At 39.9% G+C, this 16,906-nt stretch overlaps 3 protein-coding genes and 1 long non-coding RNA gene across 5 annotated transcripts in view; 2 read left to right on the top strand and 2 right to left on the bottom strand.

The window, feature by feature from the left end:
* LOC145440646 (proline-, glutamic acid- and leucine-rich protein 1-like) overlaps positions 1 to 16,906 on the top strand; it is a 225,957-nt gene that overhangs the window by 111,565 nt on the left and 97,486 nt on the right. The window lies entirely within an intron of this gene.
* The window catches only part of LOC145440655 (uncharacterized), a 66,423-nt gene that overhangs the window by 25,060 nt on the left and 24,457 nt on the right, over positions 1 to 16,906 (top strand). The gene's annotated exons all lie outside the window — the stretch shown is intronic.
* Positions 1 to 16,906, bottom strand: part of LOC145440637 (sentrin-specific protease 6-like) — a 34,760-nt gene that overhangs the window by 4,450 nt on the left and 13,404 nt on the right. The window contains exons 10-13 of one of the 2 annotated variants that reach the window (XM_080318331.1): positions 15,192 to 16,496; positions 14,276 to 14,354; positions 13,223 to 13,382; positions 6,621 to 7,994 (exon numbers count right to left, since the gene is read on the bottom strand). In XM_080318331.1, the coding sequence (XP_080174457.1) occupies positions 7,842 to 7,994; positions 13,223 to 13,382; positions 14,276 to 14,354; positions 15,192 to 16,496 (1,697 nt within the window). In that variant the 3' untranslated portion in view covers positions 6,621 to 7,841. Of the gene's footprint in view, positions 1 to 6,620; positions 7,995 to 13,222; positions 13,383 to 14,275; positions 14,355 to 15,191; positions 16,497 to 16,906 lie in introns of those variants that run through there. The other variant, XM_080318332.1, reaches the window with a different exon arrangement.
* Positions 4,251 to 4,880, bottom strand: LOC145442058 (uncharacterized). The gene is made up of 2 exons (XR_013915934.1): positions 4,747 to 4,880; positions 4,251 to 4,682 (listed from the first exon to the last, which is right to left on the bottom strand). It is a non-coding gene; the product is annotated as an uncharacterized LOC145442058 (long non-coding RNA).

Raw genomic sequence — 16,906 nt, 5'->3', positions numbered from 1 at the left:
TAGTACGTTCAGAAGATCTTTATGCAATAATTGCATATGATGTTTTGTCGCTGTAACGAGGTATTTGGAAGTCACACTGTCGATTTTCGGGCAATATGTATGTATACCCGCAAATGGATAAGTCCAAGCCTAATTCGAAACGCGATTTTATGACAACATTTGAGTTCATATTTATTCTATTTTTTGACGGTTGCGATCAAACATTCTTCTTTGGCTTGCTGTAGCTTAGATTATAATACTGAGCAAGAAAAGTTGTCACATCTGAGTTTTTTAGGGTATATGTGTCATAGGTCCCCGGGTCGTGTGCCATTGGACCAAGCGGTGCGCATCTGGTATTCCCAATGTTGTCTCCAGCGGAGACAATTGAAGCGTAGCCATTTTGTCTCCTTGGCTACCTAGTCATCAGAAATTTTACCTGGGCGCTTATGCGTTTACGCATAGTACCTTCGTAAAACTGAGTTACAATTAGTGATCTGTTAGTTATGAGCCGTCTATCTTTTGATATTTCGTTTATACTAAACCATTCGTATTTATAGCTAGTAGATTATAACATCAGGGGATTGTGGGACTAGAAGGAGTACGGTATATAAGGAAGAGGAACAGAAACAGGTGATAACTCAATCTCAGAACAGCAATTAGCTCTAGACGTAAGATTCACAACTCTAAACTAATATCACTGCTCAATATAGACCATTTTAATATGTATTTTGATATCCCTGTACAGGTGAATCCAAGAGAATGTCGGGGAGATCGGTAGGTCAGATGTGCTGTGCTTATGGCTGTGCAAAACGTTTGAAGGCAGTATCGAGTGTCGAGTATGTCAGGAGTGATAGCGAGGGTAGTGAGGATGAGGAAACTCAGTTGAAGCGGCGCTATCCACGTACTTTCCATCGGTGAGATTTTTGGCAGTTATAAGGGAGAGAGGGAGACACTGTTGGATTGCGGTTTTCTATTTACAGATATGTGAACAGATGATTGTATTATAAATTAGTTGGCAGCTGAAGAAATTCTTAGACATTCCCAATTATTACTATATTTCCAAGGTTTCTCATCAGTAATAAAATTTTGATGCTTCAGTTATTATTCACCAAATTAAGGTGGTGTTAATGTACCATAGAATATTTGATGGTTGTCGAGAACAAGCAGAGCTAGTGTTCAGTGAAATATTAATATAGTAGATGTCAATTTTGAGTCGTTTCAATTTTAAATGTTGTGTTCAGTTTTCCTGGAAGCAATGATGCTCTAAAGAACGAATGGGTTCGAAATATCAAGAGAGTGAATTGGAAGCCCTCAAAATATTCAAGGATCTGCTCCGATCATTTTTTGGAAAAATATATCAACAGAAATGGATCCAAATGCAAGTTAATGCCAAATGCTGTGCCAACAAGGTTCAAGAAATTCCCAGCTTATCTGAAAACGGTAATTATGTTCTGCATTTACCCGCCATGAAGTAAAATGTCTGCTCAATAATAATGTTTCAACATTCTCAGGGTTCTGCCTGTACACAAAGGAGGGCTCCAAAGGAGAGGATTACCGGTATATCATGTAAACCACCAAAAACTCTGTCAAAAAGTCAGTTGGCGAAAACAATACAACAGGATCATTCATACAGCAAACCAAATTCACCACTGAAGCTCCAAAAAGTTTTCAATACTGCAAAGGCTCGTAATGATGTATTGAGGAAAAAGCTGAAGAAGCTGAGGCAGAAGAACTACCGATTGGCAGCAAAATTGAAGTCAATGGAACAGGTCATAAAGACATTGAAGGAGAAAAATATGATTAGTGAGTCATGTGGAGAGTTATTGGAACAAAGATTTTCTGGAATACCGAATGAGTTGTTCCAGCGTATGAAGCGACAGCCTGGTGGAAAAGGAATTAAATACACTAAAGAGCTCAAATCTTTTGCCATGACTCTCCAATATTATTCTGCCAAAGCCTATAATTTTGTCCGGAAGTCGTTGAATCTTGCCCTTCCGCACCCTAGTGTTATCAGGCGTTGGTACACCAGACTCCCGGCAGAACCTGGATTCACGGCTATTGCTTTTGAAGCCATAAAGGAAAAAGTACTCGCATCTCCGAATCCACTGGTCTGTTCTCTGATGTTAGATGAAATGGCTATAAGAAAACATATTCAATTTGATGGGAAGAAATTCCACGGTTTCGTTGATCTTGGAGCAGATTATACAGATGACGACTCTGCTCCACAGGCCAAAGATGTACTCGTTTTTATGGCAGTATGTGTGAATGGTTCATGGAAGATTCCATTGGGGTACTTTTTCATTGCAGGACTCAACGGCTCAGAGCGAGCGAATTTGGTGAATCTGTGTATCAAGAGCCTGAGCGAGACTGGCATTACAGTGGCATCCTTGACCTGTGATGGTCCATCATGTCACTTCGCTATGCTGTCGACGCTTGGTGCTTCTTTATCTAGTAACACTAGTAACATGGTTCCAAGCTTTCCGAATCCATGCAATCCGGCAAGTAGAATTTATGTCCTTCTTGATGCTTGCCACATGCTGAAATTAGTGAGGAACTGCATTGCTGATTGGGGAACACTCTATGATGGAGATGGTGGTAGAATTTCCTGGGAATATGTTGTCAGTCTAGCAAAATTGCAGTCCGAGGAAGGTCTACGTTTGGGCAACAAGCTGAAAAATGCTCATGTTAATTGGAAGCAACAAAAGATGAAGGTTGCACTGGCTGCACAAACTATCAGCAGCAGTGTAGCTGATGCAATAGATTATTGCAATAAAGTATTGAAAATTCCTAAATTTAAAGACAGTGAAGCTACTGTAGCTTTCCTCAGAAATTTTGACCGCCTTTTTGATATTTTGAACTCCCGTAACCCCTTTGGTAAAGGATACAAAGCCCCACTTAAAGTTTCCAACCAGCATCTTTGGCAGCCTTTCCTCGCTGATATGAAAAATTATATTTCAAATTTAAAAGACTCTACTGGACGATATGTTCTGCAATCGCGAAGGAAAACCGGATTTTTGGGATTTTTAATATGCATTGCTAGCACCGAATCTCTTTTTGATAGTTTGGTTGCATCTCAACTAGTGAAGTACCTGCTGATGTATAAATTCAGCCAAGATCACCTGGAGCTATTTTTTTGTGCTGTCAGGGGTGCTGGTGGATTCAATAACAATCCCACCTGTTTGCAATTTACCGCAGCCTATAAACGGTTGCTTTTGAAACTGGGAATTCGGATTTCGGCCGGTAACTGCCAGCATCGTGATGAGACATCGATACTTGATTTGATGGACCATCACCGAATGCTGAACGATGGAGTAACTCTGACTGATGCGAATTTGATTAGAAAGTACAGCTTGGATGAATTGAGACCAGCTCAGTGTGATCATGAATATGTTCAGATTCCGCAGGACATTTCTTTATCAGAGTACAAAGAGCAAGTTGTCCATTATATTGCTGGTTATGTGTCCAAGTCTCTGAAGGACAAACTACATTGCATAGAATGCAAAGACAAACTTTGTTCTTCCGCCCTGAGCAGCAATAGCCTTTTGGAATTCAAGAACAGAGGCGGTCTCACTCGACCTTCAATCTCTGTTATCAAGATATGTCTTGAAGCGGAAAAATGCTTCCAACGGATGCTGCGAGTAACATCTGGCAAACTGCCCCATTGTAGGGGCATGATAAGTGCAGTTTCCACCACTGTCTTAGAAAATGTCTCTACCATGCCTTTATTTTCAGATCTCAACGACCACATACACGAAGCTGCTGTTGAAGACAATCACGCTGTATACCTAACAAAAAGTATTTCCAAAACATATTGCAAAATTAGATTTAAACATTTAGGTTCCGAGTTCAATGAATTGCCACCAGGAGACCGCATACGTCAAGTATTATCAAAGCTTATTTTGTTCCGGCATCAATAACTGTAATTTGATCTCTACACATGACCAGTAGGATCTTCATTTTTGAAAAAATTTCCAATGCAATAGTTTGTTGCAGTTAATGTTCTGAGTTTAATCGAATCAGTTTGTTGCGGCAAATGTTTCATCAAATCTGTTTTAAACAGTTTATCCAGCAAAAAGGATGGGTGGCTTTTCTACTTTCTGCGTGTTGTTATGTTTCTAATATTTTGGTTTTACAGGGTATTGAATGACAGATGATTTGGTCAACTCAACCTGCAATCAGCGTTTTTTGAAAAAAAAAACTAATTATCCTTCTTTCTTTCAGCGGCACAAAAGACTGGCATATCTCCAGCAACGTCGAAAACTAGTTATGAATTTCCCAGTTGAACCATACTATTTCTTTGCGGATCGCAAAAATACAACTCTTCCATTACAATGATCTCATTGATATATTTCTGATGCACAGAACCATATAGGGCATAGGACTGTATAATAACCATGACAAAATCATGGACAGGACAGAAGCAGCTTAGGTTTAAATAACTTCTTTGAGACATCGAGAGCAAGCTTGATGTGTTCCGGTACTTAGCGAGCTGATATCACCGATAGCGATTAGCATCACTGCCAGTCAAGACTCCTTCACATGAGTTTAATGTTGTCAGAAGCTAATCGTCGAAATATGCGCGTCGGAATGCCGTTGAAATGCAGTATCTATTGAATTTTGACACGAGTCTTCGCCGTTCTATATCCATCTATGCATACGGAAGTCGGGAATGCAGTCCATGGCGTCATTCAATGCTGACATACCTGTTAGAAAGGGTATACTATAGTTTATGAATATGGTCTGTGTTAGTTTTGTGATAAAACATACTTATTCCAGAAGAAAATCCCACGAAACGCGTAAAAACACGGAAAATCCCAGTAGTTCACCATAAGCACCAGCGCGCAAGTAGGTAGCCAGAGCTGTTTTTCAATTTTCTCGGCCGTCACGGTAAGTTGCGCACTCCAGTGTTTATATAGCTCAGTGCATTGGACCCACCGGGTGGGGACCGATGACACGTTCGAGCAACAAATTTTGAACGTCCATAAATATTTTTTGAAAAGACGGATATTCATGTATATGTGCGCGATAGGTAGAGCTTGTATCGAAGTGCTGAGCCAGCAAAAGATCTGCTGTTTTCGGATGAACATTTTGTGGCCAGCGATCATTTTCCAATTTTTGATCCACCGGTACCACATCTCCCCTACGTATTTCATTCTTGTGTGATTGCGGGTCACCAGAGAGTCACTAGATATTCAAGAAAGGCATATCACTCGCAATTTGCTCTAAATCTGGCCTAAATTTCAAAAAAGAGGACAACATCTCAAAAAAGAGGACAAACGGGCGTCCTCCGAGGACACTTTCAAAAAAGAGGACAAATCCTCTTAAAAGAGGACGTATGGTAAGCCTAGACAACGATGTATTCTTTATATAAATTGCGTTGATTGGTTGAATAAGCATCATTCGCTGACATCAGCCGTGTTTCAGCAGTGTACGTATTTCATTCTTGTGTGATTGCGGGTCACAGCAGAGAGTCACGAGCAGAACGCTGAATATTTCCAGCAAACTTGTGCAACAAAGCAAGTCATATTTTTTAAGATTGGTGCATGATCGTTTACTGTTGATTTTATTTCTATGTTGCCAGCGCCATTCATAGAGTGGCCCTAGAGCTGAAATGAAAAGAATTTTAACCAAAGATGAAAAAATGTAATATCTGAAAATGTTCACGGTGCAGAACCTACCAAGGTTCGTTTGTGAACGTGAATAACCTCTAAATTTGCGAGGTTTACACACAGATCTCGAACTTGAACCTCACATTCACACCATCCCCGCTGCGGAAGGCTGTAAACGAAGTAAACCTCGATTTATCGCATCGCAGCTTATGAAACGTGTAGTACAAAGCTACGCATGCCAGTGAAAATGTCATATCTGAGAAGTCGTGATCAACCCACAGCATTGTCACAAAGTGCAATGAAATAGAATTGGCACCACTCGCGTGCCGCAGTTTGCCCACCCCTGCTTTATAGTTTCAGAATCCCCCTGTCTGCTCATTACATCGAATTGTACATTGTTTGTCTTGATCGGATGAAAATATATAATATGACATTACGAATACTTTACTTATCTGTGTTTATTTACTTGACGGATGTAGATTGCCGATCAGTGGTTCTTAACCTGGGGAGCACTTACGCTCATCTGTAGCCTTCGGCGTGCCGCGAATTTTTGCCTAATCGAAAAACGCGAGGCTTCACCTTGGAAAGTGTAATCGTATGGTTTGGTGGAATCGCAACAGTGTGATACCAATTGCTTAACTGCAGATGAGCTTATAAATATGGGAGATCGAATTTCAGAAAGAGGGGTTCGACTTCAGCCCTCAATCCCCCGAGTTGTCATTGCACCCAACGATTGCCCAGACGGGTGCCATCTTAAATCATGTAGGAGTAGAGTGTGTTTCGACCAACAGAAGAATTTTTGAGACTCGGTAAACAAACACTGTTCTAGGCCTTAGTGGGTGTCTGATTTCAAAGGCGACTCCAATTAAGTTTAATCGACACCTCCCTCATTTCCATTGTACCGCAATCCTGATTCACGTTTTAATAATTAACCCAACTCAAACCTATTCTTCTAAAAGCCAAACCCATCAAACACGCTACAATCAATTCTTAACCCATCCTATCCCTTCCACCTGGAACTTGATGTTCTCAAAAGAAATGTAATGACAAAATACAACGAAATAGTCACAGGAGACGCGAATATCATGCAACTCGTTGCGCACGCGCAAGTAGTACTGTTACAAAAATCATAGGCAAGAGCGTTGAGACGTCTCCGGAGAAAAGCTCATCAATTACTTTTAAGGGTACAGAACTTCAATATACATTTCAATAATATATTAAGTACCAAATATATCATTAAAATGCATATTGAAATTCCTTCTTATCGCGTTAAAGATAAGTTAAAGATGAATAGCAAATTGCACAACAGACAATACCAAGGAAAATTTGTAACATCACGGCAGAGCATTAATTTGTTAGAAAATCTAATCTAAATTGCCGAGGCGTCCAGAGGCCGACAAGAAATAGAAAACGGTTTGTTACATATTCATAAACACAGATTGATACGTGTAATCTCAAGATATCACAAGCGAGTTGTTTTGCGTAAGTGTGGTAAGAAGAATTTTTTAATTTCCTCGCACCACTACCAGAGCCCGGCCGATATTTCCGGCTCGCCGATACTATCGAATCGACACCACACTTTGAAGGAAATATCGGAATCGGCCGCTAGAGGTAAAAAATATCAGCAATTTTTCACGAGGCCACAAGCCCACAACATAGTATTAAGGAGTCAGAGACTTTAGATTGGGAAATTGATCATTTTTTCTATAGCTTGCAGTTGTTCAGACGCAGCTTTACAGCGGATTTGCACAATCAGATAATTATTATTCGACTAATTAGAGTGAAATACCAATAATCTAATTCGAATGTAATTTGTGAAATGTTTCTATGCTTTCATTTGAATTCTAATTCAATTTCTGGTTTTCCTGAAAATGCTACAGGAGAACTGTAGCGTGCCAAACGAGCCAGGCTTGCTGTTCAGACATTTGCCATTCTCATGCTCATCAGACTGAATTCCGACTTGATATGAGCTGAACTAGTTTTTTGTTGGATTTCTTTCCAATTTTGAATTTCAAGTTCACCGAATTCAGTAATTCTAATAGAATTTGGAAAAGGTCAAAATTTTCTATTTTTCCAACTTTGCTTTCTAGGTTATTTCATGTCCAACCATAGCGATAGCTGTAAAGCTGTTCAAATATTTTGGAAATGCACCGTAAGCTGAAACCGTAACTTTTGAATATCGGCTGAATATATTGGTTTTATCGGTATCAGCTCAAAATTCCGATATCGGTCGGGCTCAATCCAAAATTTTCTTCACTGGCTGTCTTGACCAGATTCCAGCGCGGCCCATTCTCGACAAAGATCCGAAATGACCAGCTTGATTTCTTCGCGCTTTTTCGAACATTCGCTCGGTTCGAACCAATTCTCCAATTCTTTGATCGGAATATGAAAACTGCGAATAGGTTCCTAAAGAAAAGATATTTTGAGGCAAATCAAATCAATTTCTACTCGATTACAAGTAAAAGTAGCGATTCCAAGACATGTCAAAATCACGGGAGATTAGGGCTGTTCAGAAAGAAAACTGTTTATTCACATTTTACTGGCTACTTAATAAAATCGTTGGGTTACCTAATAAAACGCTGCACACCGATTTTGGCTCAATTCCAACCAGTGGAAGCGACGAAAATTTTGTATCCATTAAATAAAAAGAAATATGAATAATTTTCAAACCTGCACTACCTATCGTATGATTTGAAAACTTCTCTTCTACATGTTGGAATTGAGCCAAAATTGGTGTGGAGCGTTTTTTCTAGGTAGCACAACAATTTAATCGAGTGGCCAGTAAAGTTTGAAAATAAAGATATTTTTGAACAGCATTATTGGAGATACAAACTCATCCCAAAACGACTTTCTACCTTTCAACATCCACAGTGAGAAAAATAGTTGGATTTGCCTGAAAAATGTTACTCAAAAGTGGAAGTAGTCCAAAAGTAAATCAATTTAATGAGTAAGCAGTGCAAGTAGGTTAAATTTTAGCACTATGAAAAGTGAAAGTACTTTGTTACTGCCCACGTATGTCTACGACACTTTGCCGCAACAAAATTAGGGCTGAGCACAATGATTCGAGCGCTCGAATCTTAATTGCGTATTAATTCTAATGATTCCAGTAGTGTAGGATCATTTTTCAAGCACTGAATCGATATGTCCTTGCTACTAAGGGTGGGTTTCAAATGGTCGACTTAGGCCCGTCGTCGGGCTTAAGCTACACCCCTCAGGCTGAAGTCGGTTTCAAAACTGTGACTTGAGGGGATCTCCCCTCCAGCGTGCGCTTTGTTAAGACAGATATCCAAGCCAGCTAGGGGGTAGGCTGAAGTCAACAGTGCTGATAACTGTTGTGCTGTTTGTTGAATGATACTGGCCGTTCTTCTGATGTATAGCTTGGCAAATCAGATTAGATCATTGTATATTGATGTCAGGCAGTTTGGAACAATGTTTATATCACAAACGTGACAAGTTGGTATCATATACCGTTATAGTGGGATTTACAGTGGAATGCTGCAGGGGTCTTCGTATACTGAACGGATTTCAATTCAAATGGATAGCCAGAGCCCTGAGGCACACAGGACACATCAGCACTTCTTCCATAACCGCACCATATAGTATCAAGCAATGTTCCCCATGACCACCATAACCCGCGTTTGCTGGCTCCAATCGATTCGGTTACGAATATGATATGACTATGGTTACGAGACACGGGAAGTGATATTTGGGGTAAGGCGTAAAGGTGTGCCTAGCGTTGGACTTGCGAATCCCGCCCATTTTGGTAAAGAAAGGTCAGCGATAAGAATCCGCTACGGGTAATGATGCTGATCAGTGGTCATGGGGAACATCAGTTAATATAGTGCATGTATCGAAGAAGCCCCAAGATGAGATTTTAGGTTGCGGCAGATCAACATATCCTTTATTGATAGCCTACGTGCTACATCAACTCATCATTATAGTTTTCTCGACTGGTTACGTCTTTTAACTTACGCACGTTGACGTTTTGACAGTTTGGCTTTGCTGTGGTTATAGCCAAAAAGTGAACACACGACGCGTCACCAGAAAATGGAAAATATGTATCATGCTCATTTCGTTGAGCGTAATCAATGTTGCACCACTTGCACGCAACTGTGATTGATTGCAGGGTTCCCCTCAATATCCATTTTTGCTCCACCCCTATGAAAATTGTCATAAATATGTTTAACTGCTACTTTCTAGAATAGTGCCGACTACATGGAACTTTGATCAATATGTGTCTATTCAACCAGCATTGTATTGATATTCCGTTCACTGCACGCGCACCAAATTTCAGCATAGTGGATAAAGATCCAGAAGTTTCGGAAAGAAAAATGACATGACTTTGCATGAAGTTGTTAGTGAATTGCTATAGATGTGAAGCAATGTTCCCTCTAATTTTTGACGAGTCTGTGCGTACACTCAAGAACTCACTACGCAACGCAGACTCTCGGAAAACAGTGTGTAACGACTAAAAAAGGGTCATGACTTCAGATTTCCTCTGTGCATAAACCGTGTCAGCACTGCGCATTTGCGTATGTATGCAGCTTAAAGGGGCCATTGATGTGAAGTGATATATGCCAATAATCTTCAAAGTGCAGTACATGCTAACGCTACAGTAATCCAAATTTTTTGAGATATATGTCAATTCAACATTGATTTTCACAGATTTGCTCCCCAGTCATAGTATCATCATAGTAGCATAATCAGTCAATGTAAAAATTATTATATAGCTGTGCAATGTGGCACCAGAGTGAGCTGCAGGCTATGAAACAAATGATAGCACCATTCTTTTGGAACACAGAGAAAAGCAAACAAGCAGTGATGTGCCAAGCCATCAAATAGGTATTTATCTATCTATCTGTATATGTGAGTGTGAATGCGCATACCAACATCCAGTTTCTTTTATATTAAAGGTTTTTCTGAAAGCACTTTGCTCGAGCTTTATCCAGTTCCTCACACGGTGATACCAACACAGGGCTGTAAGTATGTCATTTCCATTCATATTTATACCATGCTTGATAAGTCGTTTTTTGATAGATGCTGACCCATCTGATCTGCCAACTTATGGAGTAGCAGTTGGGAGCTGCATCTGCTAGTTGTTTTGGCAGCAATATTTCCAACCAAATCAAGGTAAATTTGCATTTATTACTGGTTCATCAATTGTCTGTTTGTTATCTCATTATTATTGCTATTAACATTCGTATGGTTTACAATAGACTATTGAGTTTTGTATGGATAGCAACAGTATAAAAATTTAACAATGTGTTCGAAATTCATCAGTTATATCTCTACAAACAGCTCACCGAAGTCCAGGCCCGAAGTCAACTATGAAGCAGCGAAGATTTGAAAATCAGTGATGAAGCAGAAGAGAATGAAACAAGCTGAGCATGGTCTCTACGTTAATAATTATAGAAGATGCTGAACAACATTAATTTTACGCTAGCCGAATCTAGAGTCAAAACATGTCTTTTGTACATTTGATTCAATTTTGTTCAGCTGTTCATGTTCGCCTGCTTCAGTTTTCCAAGCCAAGCCAAGCAATAACTTCGCTATCTTGTGTCACAAGTTTATGAACTTGAACTTACTTAAAGCCATAATGCTCATTTTACCTCATTTTAACGTGTCCCAAAAAATAAAGCACGAGTATGTTTTTGAATGTAATCAAATGTACAAACAAGAATACCCATGAATGCTAGCTAGAAAAAATCTCTAGATCGTGCGTTGTCGTGCAGATTTCACTGTAGGAGTCGATACCGTGCAAGTGCGTTCAACGCTTCCAGTTGCAGTATGTCATCAAATTCAGCTCCATCTGCCTTGTCTGCATTGCTCTGATTGTGAAGGCAGAGGCAGGCTATTGTCATATCGATATTCTGAAGTTCTTCCTTGAATATAGCCAATGCGCGAGATATTTTCTTCAACACAGAAAGCACTGCGCTCTGCCAGAGGGTAACAATATGTATGAAAACAATAGTGAATTTTTTCGGTCAAAGTTCTTGGGCATAATAGTGGCGTAAGTAAGTGAGACAGTCCTCAGTGGATATTCAGCATCTCCAAGAGCATAATCTTCATCATTAGTTATGCCAAAATGCTGGGCAGTTGTGCCTTCAAAAATCGGAATCACAGCCGCACTATTTCTTCGAATACTTTGCGATAACGTGCTGAACATCTGCCAGTTACTTCCTCGGGGTTCCGTTCCGATCATCCGCCCGTAAATTTCAACAACTCAAGCAATTCCATATTCCTTCACTGCATCGCTATACTCAACATCAGCATCGCTATACTCAACATCAATTGACCCACTGCAAAAACTTCAACATCGGATCATCCGTATCATTGCCAAAGCCCCACGGGGTCTGGATGTGCAACTGATAAATCGCTTCTCAAAAGATTTGGTGTTCTAAACTTAGAAGATATGAGGAAGCTAGAAATTGCCAAGTTTATGTATCAGTTCCATTGCGGTCAATGTCCCTCAAATTTCAAGGACTACTTCACCTCGGAGACAAAAGCGCACAAGTACAGCACACGCGCGTCAACGAAGAACAACTACCATATGATCAGGACTGAATACAAGAAAACGCATTGCTCTATCAAGTATGCCGGACCCCAATTGTGGAACAGCATCTCGCCGGCTATCCGTCAGTCGTCGAGCATGTCCGCATTCAAGTCGAAATACAAGCAATTTCTTCTAGATCAACACTAGCCAGTCTTCAGGATTACCGGACCACGACCTAACATCGACCTCGCCCTCCGCCACATGCCACCCCATTTTGTCGCTTGCGTCTTATATTTCTCTGCATTACTTTTCATTCAGTGTGCATGCCTCTTATTTACTTCGCCTAGGCTAAGGTGGATGTCTGATCTTAATGGCTACTCCAAGTTGTTTCGACACCCTCCTATCTTTTCATTGTATCGCAGTCTTGTGATGTTTTGAAACGATGAAAATATTAATAAACCTGACTGACTGACATCAGCGAGCAACTCGCAAGAAACAATAACAATCTGGCCTCGGTTCCGTGTTGAACTCGCTACAGCGACGAAGTAGACAGTAATTACTCGCAACTAACAGACTTGGCCGAGCCCGGCGCCAAATTGACATTTAAAACCGATCCAAGACCGCCGACGCCTGGCGTCTTGGGCAAGTCATTCACTGGCCTTAAGCCAGGTCTAAATTAAGACAACTTTTTGAAACCCACCCTAAGAGTTCATTTATCAACAAATTATAATTTCGATACTATTTTTCACTGTGGAAGCCTTGAAACCTTGATTGGTGGTATCGCAACATACGAAACATGTAGTACAAAGCTACACCACGCTACTGGAAATGACATAACTGTGAATTCGTGATCAAGTCACGGCATTCTCACAAAGTGCAATGAAATGAACATGGCCGAAAAAATGCCAAATTATCATTAATGTGATGTAGAATTGGAGTTATATTCTTTGTGGTCGCCTAAAAGATATGTATTTGAACTCTTCACACCATTAATACTCGAAGCCTAATACTCAATTCAGGTTCGAATCACTCAGCTACTCGATGTCGCCCGGCCCTAGTTACAAGTTTGAAGATCTATGCTACAAGAAGCTCACTTTGCCCTTAGCCATTTTGTTTTCTAGCCATTTTCTTTCCAACTTACCGTGAAAAATTTTTCGAAATAATGTAGCAAGAAAAGCCCGCAGTCGGTATAGTTATCCTGCTGCGGCACCGGTACGGTGCACATTCGGAACGTGTCCTTATCGAACACGCGACTGCCATGATCTTGCTCTTTCCGTGTTTTCCATTCCATTTTGAGGTACCTGGGACAGCAGAACAGTACATTAATAACTCTATTATTACAGCATTGGAAAGAAACAAAGCTTCTACGACAATTTGGATTCATTTTTACCAAAACTACCTACTTTTTTTATTCTACGGATAGGTAGAGGTGGTAAGAAAGGCGATATTACTTTTCCATAGTACTAAAGTAGGTTTTTAGACTACTTCTGCTCGACAGTGTATAGTCAAAATTTGGCCTTTCCCAGCCCTAATTTTGCCTAAAATACTGATAACTGTCCCGTAGAAATAGAAGCAGTCAGAATTACGATCATTCGAGCAAGTAGCGGAAAAATACCAGCACTCCAAAATGTAAAAGTACTTTGTTACCGGTACTCATCTTTTTTGACCTGAAGTAGGGTTGCAATGACTTGAGTCGAGTCGATCCTGAGTCGCGATTTTTTGGTGACTCGTCTCAACTCAAGTCAGTTTTTTACACCCTTAAAATGACTCGACTCGAGTCAGTTTTTGTATTGACTCGACTTGTACTCGAGTCATTCTGCACGACTTGAAGCCAAGTCATATGACTCGAGACTAGGACGGCCAAGACAGACATTTCATTGCAACTTCGACGAATAGTGAAGTCACCACATGATCGGTATTTCGTCGATCAGTCCTGATACTTGGAAAATAGGGCCAGGAACTGTTAAGATTGAGGAAAATTGCGACATTGTGAATGCGAACCATTCTATATCACTCGAGCAGAGTTTAAAAAAGTGGGTTGAACGGGATTGAACTCAAAATCGAAGAGTGAACACAATGACTCAGACTAGACCGTGAGTGACTCAATGACTCGGTCGTGGAGTGAAAAGGACTTGTGGCTAAGAGCCTTGCGGCCTGGTTACAACCCTGCCGATCACCTCTGAGGAGAACTTACTCTCTGAGTGTAGCAGCGATCTTTGATTTCCCGGGTCCACGTAGTGAATCAAATATCAGTATGCATGGCTTTTTGTACACTGAAACCAAGAAGCAACTTTGAATTACCATTGCCTAAACACACGCTAAGAGTGAATTTATAAACCAGAATTATACTTTTGATACCATTTTTGCTGTAAACCTCGATTGGTCGCATCACAACATACGAAAATGCAGTATAAAGCTACGAACATTACCGGAAATTACACATCTTTAAAGTCGTGATCAACCCACAGCTTTGTCACAAAGGGAGTTACATAACAGAAAAATTTTCAGCTTTTTCAAATTAGACCATAATTACGAAATTCGCAAAAAACTTCCAAATAGTCTTAAAGTACGAATTAGAAAAAAACACAAGAAAAATCAAGTTCACTTCATACCGAATCACATTTCATTGTCACGAGCATGAGAATGGCAAATATCTGTACAGAAAGCTTGGCTTGTTTCGCACTATATAGTTCTGCTGTGGCATTTTCAGTAAAACCAAGATTAGATTAGAATTAAAATGAGTGCATATAGAAACATTTCACAAATTAGATTACCGTCATTTCACTCTAATTAGTCTTCTAGATTATCTAGTTGTTAGATTAATTTAGTTAGCTCTAATCAGCCAACTGTAACTATGTAGTTGTCCAAGTGTGGTCACTAAGTCCAATAAAGTATTTAAGATACAAAAATACCAAATTATCTTTAATGCGATGTAGATTGTAGAACTGGCAATATGTTGTTTGTAGTCGTATAAAAGGTACATATTTGAATTTTCAGCATCATCATACTGTTATAACTTCATAATGAGTGATACTCACACCCTAATACTAGAGTCAGAATCAGATCAGCAAGTAGCCAATTTCGCATTACCATGGTCACATAATACATACCTATTTTGTTCACGTTATCACGAGTGACCAGAACATTCTCCCCCGCGGATTTCGGAATAACATCATCGCTCTCCGAGATAGTAGATGACATATCAGCAGAGCCACACTGTCCATAATTTTCTCTGATCACAGCCAAGCCATCGCGCTGCACAGGAGTATCACCGTGTGTATTTTCAACCCTATTCTCTTCACAGATTTCCAATGGAAACGAATCTGCAACGGTCTGTGCAGTAGATGATTCCTCTGATTGTGTAGTAATATTATCTTTGCGAGTTGGTGATTGTACAATGTCAGATATTTCAGATACGCTGTTTGTTAGGGGAGGTTTACATGATATATCTTGTTCAAGATTCTGTGACTTTTGTACATCAGATATCTCGGATACGCAGTCTTTTTCAGTCGATATACCATCATTATCTTCTCCTGACGAAGTATCCTTAATCGGTTCTGCATCAGTTTCAGTTAAATTTTGTTCATTGACTTTATGAGGTAGGTTTTTGGGTCGCACAGTAACGTTGGGGTGATTTAACGCAATTTGTAGTTTTCCTACGACGTCGTTATCTGTACAATTCGTTTTAGAGTCGGATGCTGTTGACTCGCGGACTTGAGGCTGTAATTTTTCGCACGGATTGGTTTTTTCCGAGTCTTCAGATTTTTCATACGAATCAATTTTTTCGCACGAATTAAAATTTATCGAGAATTCAGATTTTTCACCCAAATTTATGTTTTCTGAGCATTCAGATTTCTCATCTGGATTTACTCTTTCCGAGCATTCAGAATCAGCCAACATGCGAACACAGTCGTTTACAATTATTTCCACTGTAGAATTATCGCCGACACAAAATTTTGACGCATTTGCTCGAGCACCCTTATCGGTGACCGTGGCGGGACTCGACCACGAAATCTTTCTGACCCCTACAATCAGAGACCTGGTCGGGCTGATGCGGTAATTTTCCTTCAAACCTTCGGTTAATCTGAAATTTCCTGATTTCGGAGAAACATACAGCTCCATTTTACGTTTTTCAGATTTTGATTCAGAATCGGTTTCAGGACCTAAATTAACAAATTTTGTGATTTGGACGACTGATTTTTCAGACTTTTCTTCGTTTGAAGATGAATTATCGCTAGCATTGTCTTTTGACTCCAATTGTCTTGAATCGTCCGCCTCCATGACGTCACAAGTGGGTATTGAAGTGTTGTCCTCTTGATTTGGCGAGCGGTCAGTTTCCTTTGGATTGACGTTAGGTTTTTTCTTGATCTTGAAGTTTGGCAGGTTGACTTTGACCAGCGTCCGAGGCTTTATGTCTGAACATTGTCATGGGTTTACTCAACAAAATTAAAAATTGAATCATTGAAATCAAAAAATATAAATTGGAACAAAATTGAGTTCAAGGTAAAAACGATACCAATACTTATGCTATCATTGCCGATATCCTATCAAGTGTGAATGCACCAAATTTCAACGTATCGTTATCGCTTATCACCAGAGCGATTTTTTTTGACATGGCAAAATAGGTCAAAGTTTTCTCAAAATTCTAGCGTTTTGTCATAATTGTTTACAAAGTCGACATTTTTTTGCATCCTGCATTTCGTTTGTATCGTAACTGTTTGCATTGTCGGTGAACTTGTCCTTTGACATTTTACAGCTTGTAATCTATTTTACAGACCTACCGTTGTAGACGGCCAATTGCCTGCTCATTGTCAATCATATACGG

Source organism: Botryllus schlosseri, chromosome 6, assembly GCF_051294905.1.
Source record: "Botryllus schlosseri isolate E-star chromosome 6, Bs_hap1, whole genome shotgun sequence".
NCBI classification, from domain to species: Eukaryota; Metazoa; Chordata; class Ascidiacea; order Stolidobranchia; family Styelidae; genus Botryllus; species Botryllus schlosseri.
Note: the sequence above shows the minus strand (reverse complement) of the source record. Positions and strands in the feature narration are given on the sequence as shown.